Source organism: Lissotriton helveticus, chromosome 10 (assembly GCF_964261635.1).
Source record: "Lissotriton helveticus chromosome 10, aLisHel1.1, whole genome shotgun sequence".
NCBI classification, from domain to species: Eukaryota; Metazoa; Chordata; class Amphibia; order Caudata; family Salamandridae; genus Lissotriton; species Lissotriton helveticus.
This window is the reverse complement of record NC_136071.1, coordinates 1094703969-1094721162: the sequence shown is the minus strand read 5'-3', so window position 1 is coordinate 1094721162 and position 17194 is coordinate 1094703969. Positions and strand designations below refer to the sequence as shown.

Sequence of the window (17194 nt, the reverse complement as noted above, 5' to 3'; positions counted from 1 at the left end):
TTTACAAAAAAGAAGACAAAACAATGCATTGACAAACCCAAACGACTGGCAGCCAGCACCAGACCTATTGGTTCTGTCAATGCCTGATCAATTTTCAGCACTAGTTGAGGGCAAAAGAGCTGCCGTAAAAAATAATTGTGGGCATTGGCAACATGCTACGTGTGCCTCAGAGCCAAGGAGACACCGACAGTATTTCCGCATCATAGCCAATGACAGCGCATGACACTGAGCACCTGCCGCCAATCGCATTTAACGTTACAAGAAGCTCCAGGAAGGGAAGATCGGTTTCGCTTTTGCACTGCAGTGGTTAGACTAAGTAGGTTTTATTTTGGTTTGGTTTTTAATTTGTTGAATTATCTCTCATGTGTATTAAGTAAGTTCAGCTCACTTCCTCGTTCACTTTTATAAATAAAACGCCGTTCTGGCTTTATGTAGACGTAAGTTTGAAACTTCTAGTCTCCCAAAATGAAACCACTGCACGCACCTGGTTGCAAAAGTCTCAGTCTGGTTTTATCATCACACGTTTGGTTGCAAAATGGTTACATTTGTGGCACGTTCTCTTTTGTTTGCTTTTAAATAAAAAACGAACTTCAAGACACCGTCGCTTCTGTTTTAGATAAAACAAAAAGTGCCAGCCTGCACAGTGCTCTTGTGGTAATGGAGATGATGCGCCAATTGCGAAGACTTTTATGCTCTCAAATTTAAGTTTCAGCCATTTTGCAGCGTGTGCGTTATGACGTGTTTATCCCCTTTTATGTAATAGAACAAACATTAGCAAAGCCAATAGGGCTGGCTTTAATGTGCCAACAAATGTAAACAGAGGTACTCACAAATGCTGGTTGTATTGTATGCACAACTGTTGTTTATCACACTAAAGCCTAGCCTGCTCTCTGTGCTAATGATGGGGAAAAAGAAGCAAAAATATTGCTTTCAGTGCAGAAACAGACGTGAATGCGCCGAACAGCATAGTTGAATTCGTTTTTAGATTTAGAATAATCCCATGTGCATTCTAATGGAAGTACTTCTTGGAAAGTGGAATGATACATCACCAAGCTGATAGCATGAAATGAAGGAGTAAACCTCCTGAGTGGAGCCTAGCCAAAGCCAACTCTCTCTGCATGTTGAAGAATTGCTAAAAATATGCGCTATCAAGGGAAAGAAGGGAAGTTGACCGTACCTAGTTAGGCCATTACTATAAAAAAATTAAAATGGTGATGCACTAATATTTGGTGTATGTTATGATTCACTGGCATACTTCTTTGGGAGTCATTTAGAGTATGTGGGAAGCTGTAAAAAACAGTGAAATGTGTGAAAAGTGTTTTTAGTGCATTTAACACTAGTTTTGTATTAAGAGAAAAGTACTGCATGCATATTAGCACCAGAGCACAAGCAACCAGCTGGTGCCATCTTTACTCCTAAAATTACAGAAAAATAAAGAGTGCTTGCACATTCATCTTTAAATTTTACAAATATGTCACGATAACTGGTTATGATAATGCTATTACAGAATTTTGGTGCAGCCACAAAACATCCGAACTACATTAGTGTAGCGATGCTCATTTCTACCTAATTTCAATGCATCCCAGTTCTGCTTTTGTTGAATAACTGAATGTAGCCCAGAAAGTACTTCTACTGATGCCCTAATTTTGGTCTTTTTAGTCTTTAAAGAGATAAGGTTTCCATATTGCTTGAAGCCTCTAAGGGCCTTACAGCGATATCAACTCCTCCCCAGTGTTCCCAGTATAACTGCGTGTAGGAAGGTGGTGATAAAATAACTGGGATCACAAGAGTGACCCTGAGTGAAAGTCTCCTTAGAAATGAGAAATTATCTGGGAATCAGTAATTTGATTTCTAACTGTTCCTAGTATTTCACCCTTAGGACCCCCTGCTTTCAGCAGGCAGTGTCCCTGAGTAAGCACTGAGGGGTAGTAAGGAGTTTGTAGGGTTCAGGAAGGGGTAGCATTAAGGGGGTTGGGGGCAAGGAGTTGTAGGGTTTAGGAAAGGGTAATGTTAAAGTTTAGTAAGAGCTTTTTAGGCTTCAGGGAAGGGTAGCGTTAAGGAGTAGTAAGGGTTTTTAGCATACAGGGATGGGTACTGTTTAGTGGTACTGATAGGTTTTTAGGGTTTAAGAAAGGGTAATGTTAATGGGTAATTTGGGTTCAGGGAAGGGATGGATTACATTAAGGGACAGTAAGGGATTTGTTTGGTTTAGGGAAGGGTAGCATTAAGGAGTTGTAGGGTTCAGGGAGGGTATCGTTAAGGACTAATAAGGATTTGTAGGGTTCAGGAAAGGTTAACGTTAAACGTTAGGTGTTTTACGGGGTGTTCAGGGAAAAGTAATGGTAAGTCGTACCAAGGGTTTTTAGGGTTCAGTAAAGGGTAGCGTTAAGGGATTGTAAGGGTGTTTATGGTTCAGGGATGGGTGTTAATAGGTAGTATGGGGTTTTGAAGAGCTTAGGGATGGGAAGCGCTAAAGTTTGGTACATTTTTCCTGTTCAGGAAGAGTAGCGTTATATGGTAGCATGGGGTTATTAGAGTTCAAGGAAGGGTCGCATTAAGGGGTAGTAAGGAGTTTAGGGTTAAGGAAAGGGTAGCATTAATTGGTTGTAAGGGGTTTTTAGGGTTCACAGAAGATTTGCATTAAGGCGTAGTAAGGGTGTTTAGATTTCAGGGAAGGGTACCATTTAGGGGAAGCAATCAGCTTGTAGGGGTAAGGAGAGAGTACCATTAAGGGGGTAGTAAGGATTTTTAGAGTTTAGGGTTGGGTAACATTAAGGGGTAGTAAGCAGTTTTTAGGTTCAAAGAAGAGATGAGTTAAGGGTTATAAGGAGCTTTTATGGTTAAGAGAAGGATAGCGTTAAGATGTAGTAATGACTTTTAGGGTTCAGCGTTAAAAAGTAAGTGGTGTGTAGGGTTCAGGAAAGGGTAGTGTTAATAGGTTTATAGAGTTGAGGGAATGGTAGCGATAAGTGACAGCATGGAGCTTGTATGGGTCAGGAAAAGTTAGCTTTAAGGCATAGTACATGTTTTTAGGGTACAGGAATTTGTAGAATTAATGGGCAATAAGGGCTTTTCTAGGGTTAAGGACTGGCTAATGTTAGTCCTGTTGGCTCAAAGGCGGTCTCCCCCCAGCCCTATCCGCCCCACAATGTTTTGCCTGCCTCCTCCATTCTTGTTGATCTCGTTTTTGATGGCCTTCGGGCCCTGCATACTTTACCACTGCTAACCAGTTCTACAGGGCATGTGCTCACTTTTTTAAGCATGGTAATATTGTGTTATCCCCAATTGGCATACTTAATTTACGCGTAAGTGCCTAGTAAAGTGGCACTACATGTACCCAGGGCCTGTAAATTAGATTCTACTAGTGGGCCTGCAGCACTGATTGTGCCACTCACATAAGTAGTCCTTTAAACATGTCTCAGGCCTGCCATTGCAGCCTGTGTGTGCAGTTTTTTAACTGACATTTTGAGCTGGCAAATAAACCTTTTGCCATGCTCAAACCTTCCTTTTTAATACATATAACTCACTCCTAAGTTAGGCCCTAAACAGCCCAGAGGGCAGGGTGCAGTGTATTTAAAAAGTAGTACATGTACCTTTTGAGTTTTATATGTCCTGGTTGTGAAATACTCTTAAATTCGGTTTTTATTATTGCCAGGCACACCTCTCCCATAGACTGACATTGGAGTTACCGTATTGCATTTTATAAGTGTAATCGCATAATGGGAATATGTAATCAGTTAATGTTTGGTGTCCCCTGTATACTAATTTAAAACCCTAGCTTATGTTGATGGCACATTTTAAATTACAATTCTGAAAATGGAACTTTTAGAAAGTGTACACATATAGGTAACCCAACCCTCGTAACAATTTTAATGCGTATCTTGAATTACCGCTAGGATCAAACAATAATACACTGATGTACGATCTTTTTAAATTAAATTTTCTTAGGGACCCTAAGGGGACGTTCCCTGTTCTCAGGATATACTTCTATCACTTGTAGTGCTTATTCCTGCGGCATCTGAGTGTATAATGATGTCACATCAAATGACACCGTCAACTGTGTGGACTCATCAAATGGAGACCCTTCTATTTTAGTCAGAAAATCGGTGGTGTCTTTCAAGTACAAAGGAACGTCAGTGAGGAATGGCTGTTGAAAGAAATCAACATATTTAGAGATAGTCTCTAAAACAGAATCGCACCCTGAGACTAAAATACAACACAGGTGTTCTTGTAAATTTCTTTTGCAAAAACTTGAATTCTTTCTTGTTTTACTTGAACGATTTTAAATAGTTATCGTTCTCTCTTGGGTATTCAAACATAATCCCAGTTAATTAGGCGCAATTACACATTTATTTTTACAGCGTCTTCTAGAGGCTACAGCCGCACTGCAAGAGCCAGAAGGCTATTAAACAATATAGGCGCAAGGAACGAACGCCGAACCGCCAGGTACGCCCTTTCCATAAATTGTTTAAAGATCCTTTTAGTCCTCACTACGTCAAAAAACATGAGCCTAATACAGTCTATTTTGTAGGTTCACTGCTGCACTGCACCCCCATAAAAACGAGACTTCTTCGCCTCCTAAAGTGAAAATGGTAGGCTACATGGCAATTTGTGCTCTTACAAATATGTGTAGTATAATAATTAAAACGTTAATAAACAAGTTGATTCTGCTTCCAACAGAATCTTCTGCGCCGATCCCACCAACAGGAAACCGTGTGGAAGCATTGGCTACTAATCCTCTAGATTGGGTAACATTTATAATTAATACATAGTTAGAACCTTCAGTGAGGTAGGAGCCCCCACATTGATCGATTCATAATCGATTTCTGCATATTTGTTTGTTACAGACAACACCATCTATTTAAAAGTAAGAAGCCCTGATGAGAGCCCCTGTACTTAATGCCTGGGACTCGAAACATGTTGGCAATTCGTCAAACATTGAGGAATATTGAATTATTTTCCTTTTCCTCTGAGGGTGCCACCATAATTAGATACACCCCTTGACCAGGATCCTTTAGGAATCTCCCAATGTTTCCCTCTACAAATAGTATTTGTTTGTTTTAGATGCAGTAGGAGTAACAAATGTTAGTGTGGAAACTGTTACATATTTTAAAAAAAAGTGCTGTTTGTTTTTTCTGTCATTATTTATTTTTGTCTTTGAAAGGTTTTGTTTAACCCCTTCAGTGCTGGCCACGTTCAGCAGACGTTGCTTGCACTACCTCGGTAGTGCTGCGCACGTCCGTTGAACGTTCCGGCACCGCCCGCGCAATAGAACGTTACGCACCAGCGCGGAACGTTCAGCGCAGCGGAGGGGTAATGTGATATTTGTATTGTTAAGTGTAAAGATTTTCATATTGTTAGTGAATGTGCTTTGATTACATTGTGTCCTTTGGTTGTGACTTGTTAAAAGTTTTGAATATTTTTCAAAAGAAAAGTTAATTAATAAAGATCTTGCATCAGTAAATTATTGTTTGATCCTAGCGGTAATTCAAGATACGCATTAAAATTGTTACGAGGATTGGGTTACCTATATGTATACAAATTTCCTGGCCCTACCCTTCCCTTGTCCCTAGCTGGGCCAAACTCCCCATTAAAATACTTTTAGAAAGTGGGCACTTTTTTTGCCTTAACCATTTAGTTTCTGTAGCCTGTCACTAGTCACATTGTAAAAGGGGGGCAGACGCGATCGATAGCCCTTTTCTTCTAAGAATGCCCGGCGTAGCCGCCTCTAACTCAACTCAAGGTTATCAAACAAAGAGGCAGGCGCTGGAGACTGGAAGGCTAGAAACAGGAGTTTATTCCGACGGAGCAGAACACGTCAAATCAGACAACAGGGTATCTTCTCGTGGTGCTCTAACCGCATCTCTGAGTCCTGCCTCTTATACACAGGTTTATGGCTTTATTACATACACTGCATCCGTAAGGTTTCTTTGAAGGACAGAAAAGACATCCTCGGAATCCCCGGTCCAGGCTCGTTCCCACACACATCTACAGTAGAGTTCCCACCCCGATCTCAGCATGTGGTGGTTATCGCGCAGCTGGACATTCCGCTGGGAACGGGGATGTGTGTGATCAGTCGGATCTTCGGGGTGCGAAAGCGTTGATTAATCCCCGCTCCTTTGATGGGGTGAGTTCCTACTGTAGGGGGCAATAAACTGCATCTGTTGGGCTAGGTGATGGCCTGGGAACAGGCCGGACAATCGGGCAGGAAGGAAGAGGTTATCAAAAGGAGTGAGATGAAAGGAGTGTGGGGGTTCAGCACGGGATGTGGCTCTGAGGCAGGGTCGCGCTGGAGGTGCATTTATGGCCCAGGCAGGAGAGATCGGGGGGCTGGCAGGGTGCGGGGGAAGCTTGCGAGGCCGGGGAGTGGGGGGGGGAGAGACGTGCAGGCTATTGGCAGTGGGCAGAGAGGCCAAGGCACACAAAATGGCTGCTGCTTACGCGCACGTATGGATCTGAAAAGGACAAGATGGCGCCGATAATGTTTACGCCACAATCCAGATTTTAACAACATGACTGGGTGTTGCCGAGAGTTGGGCTTGGGTATTCCTCCTAGACAGCCACCTACAAGTTTAGGTGTGCCTGGATGAGCCATCACTGGCAAGATGGGAGGGAGGAGCTGGGCACAGCCCCACCTACACCTGAATAGGCGGTGTCCTGCCTTCACACACAGGGATGCATACCCCATGGAGTTAGTTTGGAGCCAGGACAGGGAAGGCAGGAAACCTCTAGAAGTTTCTTCCCTCCTTCAAAGGCACAACTGGGTATAAATACTGGACCTCCAACACCACCACTCAAGTACACTTCTGGACCTGTGGATACTCTACCAGGAAGAAGGACTGCCACTCTGCTGGATTCTTGCTTTGCTGGGCTAACCAGCTACCTTCCTGCCTGGGTGGGAAGCACTGGACCTGCATCTCATGAACCCAGAACACCAGAGTGACTTCAGGGGCTAGTTGGCAGGCCTCCTGACTTGAGCCTCAGGGGCAGAAGGCTCCAATAGCCTTGCACCTGCCCCTGGACTCTGCCATCTGTGAGTATCCCCTGCCAAGTGTTGCCGCCCCAGTCTGGGATCCTTTGAAGTGGGCCTGTGGACCCAACGGAATGGACACATCTCCTCTGCTGCGCAGCGCAAATTCGAGCAGAAACGACGCATCGCCACGCTGCGTGGATCGAAACTGCCACAAAGACCTGCAGCGCATCACAGCCCAATGCCGCATCAGACCCCACACTGTGCAACACATCCTCAGTGCAGGCCCCGAAGACGATGCCGGACTCCAAATCAAAGCCTCACAGCACCTCGGAACTGACACATCAACCCAACTGAATGGATCATCCCTGACTCCAGACTTCGTATTGCAAGCCCTTGTTGACGGGATCCTCGATGGATCAGGACCGTGCACCACAGCCTCGTTGTATCTCGGAACCAACACATTTCTTCAATTGCGAAATGCACCTTTGATCTGAATCCACGCAATGCTCTACAAACCAGGATTAAACATACTTTATTCAGCGGGCCTAACTGTGTCCCTGTAGCTGGCCCGCACTTTATCACAGTTTGCCTGAACTTGAGACTTTGTCCCGGTCAGGCACGACCAGATATCCACCTTTTTGCACTATTTGTGCACTATTTTTACTAAAATCTTTAACATTCAATATCTCTCATTGTATTGATTGGATTTTTGTCGTTTTGGTCTTGTTTTATTCAATAAAAGTTACTCTATTTTTCTAACTTTGTTGTGGGCTCCTTTTGTGGTCTTTTGTCACTGTGTTGCTGTTTGAAGTGATGCACAAATACTTTACCCATTGTCTCTGAGTTAAGCCTGACTGCTCCGTGCCAAGCTGCCCGGGTTTGTTTGTGACTTCATCCTGAGAAGAATTGTGGTTTCTGCTTGAATAGGGCCCCCCCAGCCAGTAACTCAGTTTTTTACAGTTACCATTAAAGCTGTTTTTAGGATCCAAGGAAGAGTACAGTTAAGTGGTAGTAAGGAGCTTTTAGGGTTCATGGAAGGATAGTGTTAAGTAGTAGTAAGGATTGGTGTGGATCAGCGATGGCTAGTGTTAAGGGGTAGCAAGTGGCTTTAGGGGTCAGGAAAAGGTATCAGCAATGGGTAGTAAGGAATTTGTAGGGTTCAGGGAATTGTCACACTAAGGGGTAGTAAGGATTTTTTTAGGGTTGGGGTACGTAGGATTAAAGGGTATTAAGAATGTTTAGGATTCAGGGATGGGTAGCGTTACAGGGTAGTGTGCTTTTTAGGGTTCAGGGAAGAATGGCATTATAGGTAGTATTCAGGGGTCAGAAGGTTTTTAGGGTTCAGGGAAGAGTAGTATTAAGGGTAGTAAGGACTTTTAGGATCCACATTAGATAGCGTTAAGGGGTCGTACGTTTTGAGGTTCAGTGAAGAGTTGTGTAATGGGTAGTATTGGCGGCAAGTAATATTTTAAGGTTATGGGAAGAGTAGTGTTAAGGGATAGTAAGGATTTTGAGGGCTGAGGAATGGGTAGTGTTAGGCGGTAGTAATGGGTTCCCAGAGTGCAGAGATGGGTAGGGTTAAGGAGTTTTTAGAGTTCAGAGAAGGTTAGTGTTAATGCATATTAAAGGATTTTTTGGGTTTAGGGATGGGAAGCATTAAGGGCTAGTTACGGATTTTCAGTGTTCAGTGATGTGTAGCATTAATGGGTAGTAAGGATATTTAGGTTTCAGGGACGTGTAGCATTAAGTGGTAGTACCACGTTGTCAGTGTTTGGGAAAGCATAGTGTTAAGGGGTAATAAGGAGTTTTAAGGGTTCAGGGAAGAGTAGTGTTAAGGGGTAGTAAGACATTTTAAGAGTTAAGGGAAGGGTAGTGGAAGGGATAGTAAGATTTTTAGGGTACAGGGAAGAGTATTGTCTAGGAATAGTAATGGTTTGAAGGCTTTAGGAATATGTAGCAGTTGGAGGTGGTAAGAGTTTGTTAGGCTTCAGGGATGGGTAGTGTTAAGCGCTAGTAAATGTTTTTTGCATTCACAGAAGCGTAGCGTTTTATAGTAGGGCTTTTTTAGGGTCCAGGGATAGGTAGCATTAATGGTTAATAAGAGTTTTAGGGTTCAGAGAAGAGCAGCGGTTAATGGTAGCTTTGGCAAGTTTGGAGGGTTACGGAAATGTAGCGTTAAGGAATAGTAATGGGTTAGGAATAAAGGAAGAGTAGTGAGGATTTTTTAGGGTACAGGGAAGAGCCTCGTCAAGGCGTAGTAATGGTTTGAGTGTTCTAGGAATCTCAAGCAGTTGGTTGTGGTAAGAGTTTCTTAGAGTTCTAGAATGGGTACTGTTAAGAACCAATAAACGGTTTTTGGTATTCAAAGAAGGGTAGAGTTATAGTGCGGCTATTTTAGGGCCCAGGGATGGGTAGCATTATGGATTAGTAAGGTTTTATGGGTTCAGGGAAGAGTAGCGGTAAGTGATAGCTTTGGCGGGGTTGTAGAGCTATGGAGAAGGTAGCGTTAAGGGATAGTAATGGGTTAGGTTTCACAGAAGGGTAGTGTTAAGGGGTAGTGGTTTGAATGATTTAGGCATCTCTAGCAGTTGAGAGTGGTAAGAGTTTCTTACAGTTCTGGGATGGGTACTGTTAAGCACTAATAAATGTATTTTGCATTCAAAGAAGGGTGGCGTTATAGTGAGGCCAGTAATGGATAGCTGTAAAGGGAAGTAGGAGTCCTAAGGGTTCCGGGATAGGTAGTGCTATGGCATAGTAAGGTTTTATGCTTCAGGGAAGGGTAGCACTAAGGGTAGGGTAGTAAGCAGTTACTAGGGTTCTGGGACGGGTAGCTTGAAGGGGTATTAAGGGGTTTGGGGTTCACGGATGGGTAGCAATAAGGGACAGCAAGGAGTTAGCATGGTTCAGTGAAGGGTAGCATTAAGGGGCAGGAGGCGGTGTTTGGGGTTCAGTGAACTGTAATTTAAATTTAGAGTATATTAAATAAAGAAATGTATTTAAGATATAAAAATTCTCTCAAGGAGTGCTATTACATGGTATCTTCAAAGTTGATGATGCAATGGAAGGGGGTGCCCGGGACTGCAAAATAGCAATACGTTCCTCATGACTACCCTCCTCCCAGCTGTGCTTCTGCTGAAGAAGAAGCACCAAAATTATCTACTTGTCTAGGAGACATACAGCATTGTAGTCACATCTGTTTGACCTAATTGTAATGCTCTGTTGTAACACAATAACCTGGCTTGATCAAGACCTTTGGCTCGTGCAACGTGATAAACAAATGATTCCAGCTCTTGGAGGGTAAGTGCTTTTTCAGTGGAAGCACACTACTTCTGCACAATGAAATTTAGCTTATGAATTCACCTCTTTACCGGGTTTCTCAAGGCACTGGTGGGCAAAGCATGCCGAGGGATTTGCAGTAGAGTGGCTAGGGTTGCTAGAGTTATCTTCAAGCACCATTGTATGTTCTGATGTAAGACCCCTCTTTTCTACACTATGCCACCTGTGTTGTTAAAGAAAGTTGATTGTCTGCTGACATATATACATAGGATTTACTTTTTATTCTGTTTCATTCCCGTGTCTATTGAGAGGTGTTAGCAATTCTTGTACCCTGGGAAACCACTGTTAATCCTCATTTACTTTTTCACTCCTATCATTGCTCTCAAAACCTGAAGCTTTGAAGCACACCTTTGTGTTTTCTGAATCCAGGCTGCAGCTCCAGTAGGAGATACTTTGAATAGCGTTTTCATATTTTTCTGCCTACACAGTAATACTGTACATAGGATGACCATGTCACCAGGGCATCACTTTTCTATTCTTGAATTTTGCTTGTACATATCATTGTTTATCAGGTCTGTTGATCCAATTAGATTGAACCAAAACTACAACTCCCAAAATGCACCGATAAGTTGAATCAAACCCCAGAGCTGGAAGTATTGTGTTCTGGTGACATGGAGTCATCTCGTCACTCTTACTCTTGTTATGAAACGAGTAGGCTTTAACACTAAGAATACAAAAGTTGCGTGACAAGATGATTGCATTTTTATATCTGGAGCAAAATGACACCAAAGGTCATGTGAAGAGTTTGTCAAATTGCTTTGAAGGAGATGTTTTAATGCCAGTACCCTACTTTTAGCCAGATATATTCTGCCCACTCTCGTACAACTGGGGTTAACCTTTAGAAATCATCAACGGGGCCATAGGAATAATATCACTGATTTTTTGTTGTTGATTTTTTTGTTTGATCTGTTTATTGAAAGTTTCGAATAGAAATACAGTATGCATACATAGGAATTATCATGTGAGACCAGTAGGCAGAATACTAAATCCAACATATAAATCAGTGTTTCAATGGCTCAATTACATTATCATTAATATTTATGACTGATATCAGTTATTAACGTATTCCACCGGTCACTGAACCTCCTCCCACCTACAGCGTGACTGTTTAATCGTGTTGCAGTACAGTATAGCTTCTACTATGCGCGTACAAATCAATTACATTTGTACGACACGTATGGCTTCACTCCACCATATCGCAACAAACTGCTTATATAGTCAAACATTTTTAATAATAACATCATACAACAAGCATTTGCAATGCAATAGGTTTCGCATTTGTGAGAGTCTAAGCTATAATCATTGTAATTACCAATGCTTTTTATTTATCTGTTTTTATAATTAACAAATAAATAAAAGGCATTGTGATTTACAATTCCAATAGCTCAAACTCTTGTAAATGCGAGACCTATTTCATTTCAAAGAAGCGGAAAACATTGTCCCGGGCTGCTTAGAAAGTGAAAGCATGCATGGCGTGCTGAATGTTGCAGGAAAGCATGTGGTTCCTGCAGTAGGAGAAACTCATTAAAGAAAAATAGTGCTTACAGACTAAATAAGACCTACTTGTCGGCTGCCTGTTATCAATATAGGCAGGAACCCTGCAAGTACAAGCTAAGTATACTGAAAGTCAACATGGTCTCCATCCCTCCCCAAAAACTTTTGGAAGAATCCTTATGTGTATATAATAGCATCTTCTAGAATGCCCTGCAGAGTGTTTCTGAATAACCTGAAAAAGGAAATCGGCTGCATTCTGATACCTGAAAATGTGACACCTTATTGAACCTTGTTACTTTAAACAATATTTGTGTAAATGTACCCAATGCAGGGGTTAATCGGACCTAATTAAATCGTCGGCCTTAATCTCTCACTAAACAAGCAAAGGAGGGTGCAACACGATGAAGAGGCACGTCAATAAAGAGACGAGCTGCCAAAGCCAGGAATTATAAAATATAACGGGAACATAAGAAGAAAGTGCATACATCTTTTCGCACTTTGCCACGCTAATGTAATTAAAAAATGAGATCTAAGGGGCTAAATTTAGCCCAATGCTGCGGCGCGGAGTGTCTAATCCAGAAATCGATGTAACACAAGTATCAGCCCCAGGTAAAACGGTGTGTCAAAAGCACCAGGGCGCGCGCTCCCTCCCTATTGGTGCCTTGAGGTCCCCAGGAGCCCTCATTACCCACAGCTCGCGGGAGAGCGCGGGAAAGCGACGGTCATGTCGCGCGCAGCACACCTTGGCGCTTTGGTCGCTGGAGCAGGTGGCCATCCTCCGGCCGTGGAAGTCAAAGGACACATCGTGGATAAGGTCCTTGTGATCGGCCGCGATGCTCCGGGCCACGAACATCCTGAGGCGGCCTCACACAGAGTTCTCGTGGGTCCTGCAGAGCATAGGGAAGAACTCTGTGTGCTACGCTTAGGTCAGAGCAACAACCAGCGTAAAACAAAATTGAAAGAAGACAGTACACTGCCTGACAGCGACGCCGCGTGATTACATCATTTTTCCGCGATGATGCACCTTGGGGTTGGATTGAGAAAATAAGCTCGATCGGTGCAGTAAAATAACCCAAAAGCAAACCCCACCTCCCAACCGCACGGTCGGCGGTAAAACGAAAATCCTTCTCCACAGTAAGTATACAGTCAACTGCAGGGAAGTCAAAAGGTACTAATAGTAAATAGCGACCATTAACATTCATTCCTGGATGCTGGGATCAAAACACTGCCATTCTCAGCATTCACGAGGCACACTGACGAACATTTTCTGACCTTTCATCTTATTGTTGACTAGTTCATGAAACCCATTAAAACAAGTGTAACACGAGTCAAAACGAAACCTAAGAGCCGCGCGCGTGAGCTTCTACCGTAGACAGCTCACGTCGCGCGGCTCTTAGGTTTCGGTTTCCAAGGCGCATGGCAGAGTCGGATTCCGACGCGCGCGACCCAATCCCAAGAGGCGCATCGGAATCCGACTCTGCCATGCGTCTCAATGTGCGCGTGGCCTGCTCTTGTCCCCCCTCGTTTGTCGGCTGACCCGACGACTATAGGGCTCTCTGCGAGAGAGCGCTGTTCGTAGCGAGCCCTAAAAACCACTATCAGGTTGGGAGGAAAGGGAGGGAAACAAAGAGCCATATAACAGTGGGTGGGTGAGGAAACATAAATCTGAAATGTTGTGAGAAACATGAGTAATACCACTGATACATGAATAATCTGTAAACTCATAGAAATCAACAACACTGAAGCCAGGAAGGAAATTTGGGGCCCACAAATATTTAATGTGGACAAATGGTGGTCCTGCTCACATTTAGTGTACTGCAAAGATAGCCTTATTGAATGGTCCTAAGATTTTGTCTCGTAAAAAGTGCTGTGAGTACAGGTTCCACTGACCTCCTGTCTGCTGCAGAAGTTTCATCATTCAATTATGCTAGTTGCAATTAAAATATCCACACGTTGTACATTTATTTTATATTTAGCTAATTCACAATGTATGTGTTAATGTTTCCCCTTTAACAGAGATGAACACATACCACAAGGAGCTCCTGAGGAAACATAGGCTGCAGCTCTGCGCAGAAGTCCTGGTGGATGGATTAGTGGTTCAGTATTTATACCAGGAAGGGATTTTAACCGAAAATCATCTTCAAGAAATTTCAGCCGAGGTTACCAACCAAAGGAAAACCATGAAATTACTAGATATTTTACCTACAAGAGGTCCACGGGCATTTGCGGTGTTCCTGGACTCCTTACAAGAGTTCCCGTGGGTAAGAGAAAGCCTTGAGGCCCGGTGCCTGGAAATTCAAGAGGCACCATCATGCACAGTGACTAGTGGCATACCCTCTAATGTTCTGGCGAGCCCCCCTACTGACAAACAGATCAGCCAGCTTGCCAGCAAGCTTGGTGCTGAATGGGAACAAATCGTAATTCACTTGGGCTTGTCACAAACCGATATTTACCGCTGTAAAGTAAATCATCCTTCCAGCGTGCAGTCGCAGATGGTAGCAGCTTTCATCATGTGGAGACAGAGGCTTGGTAAAAAGGCTACCACAAAAGTCCTTTGCGACACACTGATGGCAGCCGAGGTGGACCCTTCCGTGATCCATCACATGCTTCAATGATGATCTCAAACTGTTTCCTTAAACGAAGGTGGGATGTACATTGCAAGTATATCACTGGGTTCAATTTTCTACTGACCCTCAACACATTGATTGAGTGCAGAACACTTGAAAGAATATGCATCATGGTCCTAATTTTAACAATGAAAATCTGGGCAATGCCTGCATGAAGAGGCTCATTGACAACATCAGTACAGTGACTTGAGATCACAATTTGTGTGAGGCATCCCTTCTCCTGGCAGCATTCCATAAGGTTGGGGGCTGCTGTGGTAAAGGACTCACCAGCAGCTGCCTAGCTGCACAGAGACAGCAGATAACTCCTTCTTTGTCCAGGCTCTAAGGAATACACTATCAGAGGGATTTTATTGGTTCATGTTGCATGTGTGGGATTCTAGGTATTGAAAATGCCGCTGGTAGGGCTTTGTTCACTTTGTGGGTTGAGAAAAGTTGACCAGCCAATTAACATTTATTTACCTTACACTTTTACAGATTTTACAAAAGCATTATGCTGTGCTTATTATGGACATTCATTCAAACTGTATTGAAGGCTTTCAACAAGAAGGCGCCAAAGAATAATCATGCTCATCAGAGATCAACTCCTCTTTTCTGATCCCTCAGCAAAGAGCACAAACATTCACATACTAAATTACGATTTTTTTAAAACGTGTTTATTTTAAATTAAATACAATCTGCATATACAGTTCTTACAATCAGGATGACAGTTGCACACAGTCTGTCGGTACACAGTTTCCATAAAGACGCTACATCCCCAATGACCACAATAGTGTTATATCTCATCGTCCGAACCATGATCCAATATCGGAGGAGTACAGATGTTCCCCCTGTAGGTATTTCATTTGCCTCACACCCTTCCCCATTTCTTTGGACATCCTCTGTGAATGAAGGTAGCCTTCTCGGCCACCATGACCATGTCCATATCCCTACACCACTCTAGTAGAGTTGGAACATGTGCCGACCCCCATTTCTGCTCTAGATTTGGGGGTCATGTCTGTCGTTGCCCACTAAATTTACGATTTTTTAAATCACAATTCCTTCTATTCAACATTGAGTGATCAATGATCTAAGTGCATCTGCCATGCTTTGGGATCAAGAGTTTCTACCGAATCACAGAATTAGTGCTTGCAGCCATGCATCTTCACACAGTGCCTCATCCACACCACTACCAGTCTCCTGCTACCTAAAAGTAATGGTAGGTGGTGAAAGATCCAAAGATGTGTAGTTTCTATAGTTAACTGTTAAGGTCGCAATATGTTATTTTTGTTTTGAGACGCCTCTTTGCCTCGAAGGCACAAGCAGAAGCTGCTGTACTGGCAGGGGTTCCTTTGCCGCATGCTCATTGGTGCTGGTTGACATGCCCCCTCAAATATGCGCCTTGCATATCTTAAATGCATTCTTACAGTTCTAAATCCACCGTAATGCAACTAAGCACATTGTAAGTATGGTTTATGGACTCTATTTAGATGCTGAGTATTGTGGGAGAAGATGTGGGTTCTTTAGTTATTCTCTACATGTCAGCAGTGTGAAAGTGTTACTTGTAATCCGAGTTCTGCAACCGAGGAATACGTATTGAAGTCATAAATGTAAAATATTCCCACCCATGTGCGAGGCTCATGAAACACTCTCTCCTAAATATCAGAGTCAATCTGTGGTTAGACGTAGATAATTCAGTGTCCATGATCTGGTAATACCTCCATAATGAGCAAGACAGGCCAGCTTTTATTGCATTTTTCTCGTGTAGAAAAAGATTATTCTTTAATGCAGTAAAACCACATTGCAGCACCTAACTTAAAGCAATGCTTTATACTATTCAAAATAACCTGTAACTTCCAAGCAAGGAGAAAGGAAAAAGGAAGGAAAAGGTGCCAGTCAGGCCAAAAGTACAGACGCTGAAGAGAAAACTACACGTTTACTTTAAGAAGTCAACTGCTTCCCCTTCCCAGCATGCACTGCAGTGGCAGTTAGCCTCATATCCCCAGTTCTTCTTGAACGGAGAAAAGTAATATGTGATAACGGAATATGCTAGTAGTTGTATTGAAAACCGAGGAGGAGGAAAGGTTATTTATGACTTCATTGAGGATTTACATGATGCAGACCTAGGATTAGAAGTAAATAACATTTCTTTCTGTGTCCTAGGATTCTCACTGATAGTAATACATGAAGAATAGAGTAGTGAGAATATCCCCAGTCTGCAGTTGTCAATAAAATACTAGAAGCCAAAAAACCAATCAGGTTATTTAACGAGCTATATTTTGTCTCAAAATGGTTCTATCTAAATAGATTCCTTAATCTTCCCTTACCTTTTAAAGTGTCAGTTTTTGAATCCTCATTGAAGCAGTAACACTTGAAAAGAGGGTGTACAGATCTCCATGTAGCTGCCTTACAAATTTTTGTTAAAGGTACATTATATACCCAGGTAGGAGATGCTTCTTTGTCACGTGTCGAGTGAGCTGTAGGTTTTCCAAGGAAGAGCAATGCCTGAAACTATCCACCTGTCTATAGTTTGCTTTAACCCCTTGCATGCTGATGACGGCCCCCAGCCATCATGCACTACAGTGCTCGTGTGCTGATGACGGCTGGGGGCCATCATGACCGCACCCGCGCTGAAATCTTCAGCACAGGAGCAGAATCGCGGCAGCATGGAAGGGGTTAAAGAGGCATTACCAGTTCAGTACCTAATGGACAATTAGTTTGCTTTATGGATATCCTTAGCTCTGTCTAAATAAAATTGAAGAACTCTTCTAACATCTAAAGAATAAAG

General features: G+C 42.9%; 1 protein-coding gene across 1 annotated transcript; it reads left to right on the top strand.

The window, feature by feature from the left end:
* The first annotated feature begins 263 nt into the window (after window positions 1–263).
* On the top strand, window positions 264–15079 carry CRADD (CARD and death domain containing adaptor protein). Its single transcript, XM_078663815.1, has 2 exons — window positions 264–316; window positions 13820–15079. The coding sequence occupies exon 2, from the start codon at window positions 13822–13824 to the stop codon at window positions 14416–14418; it is 597 nt and encodes a 198-aa protein (XP_078519941.1). The 5' UTR covers window positions 264–316; window positions 13820–13821; the 3' UTR covers window positions 14419–15079.
* The last annotated feature ends 2115 nt before the right edge of the window (window positions 15080–17194 follow it).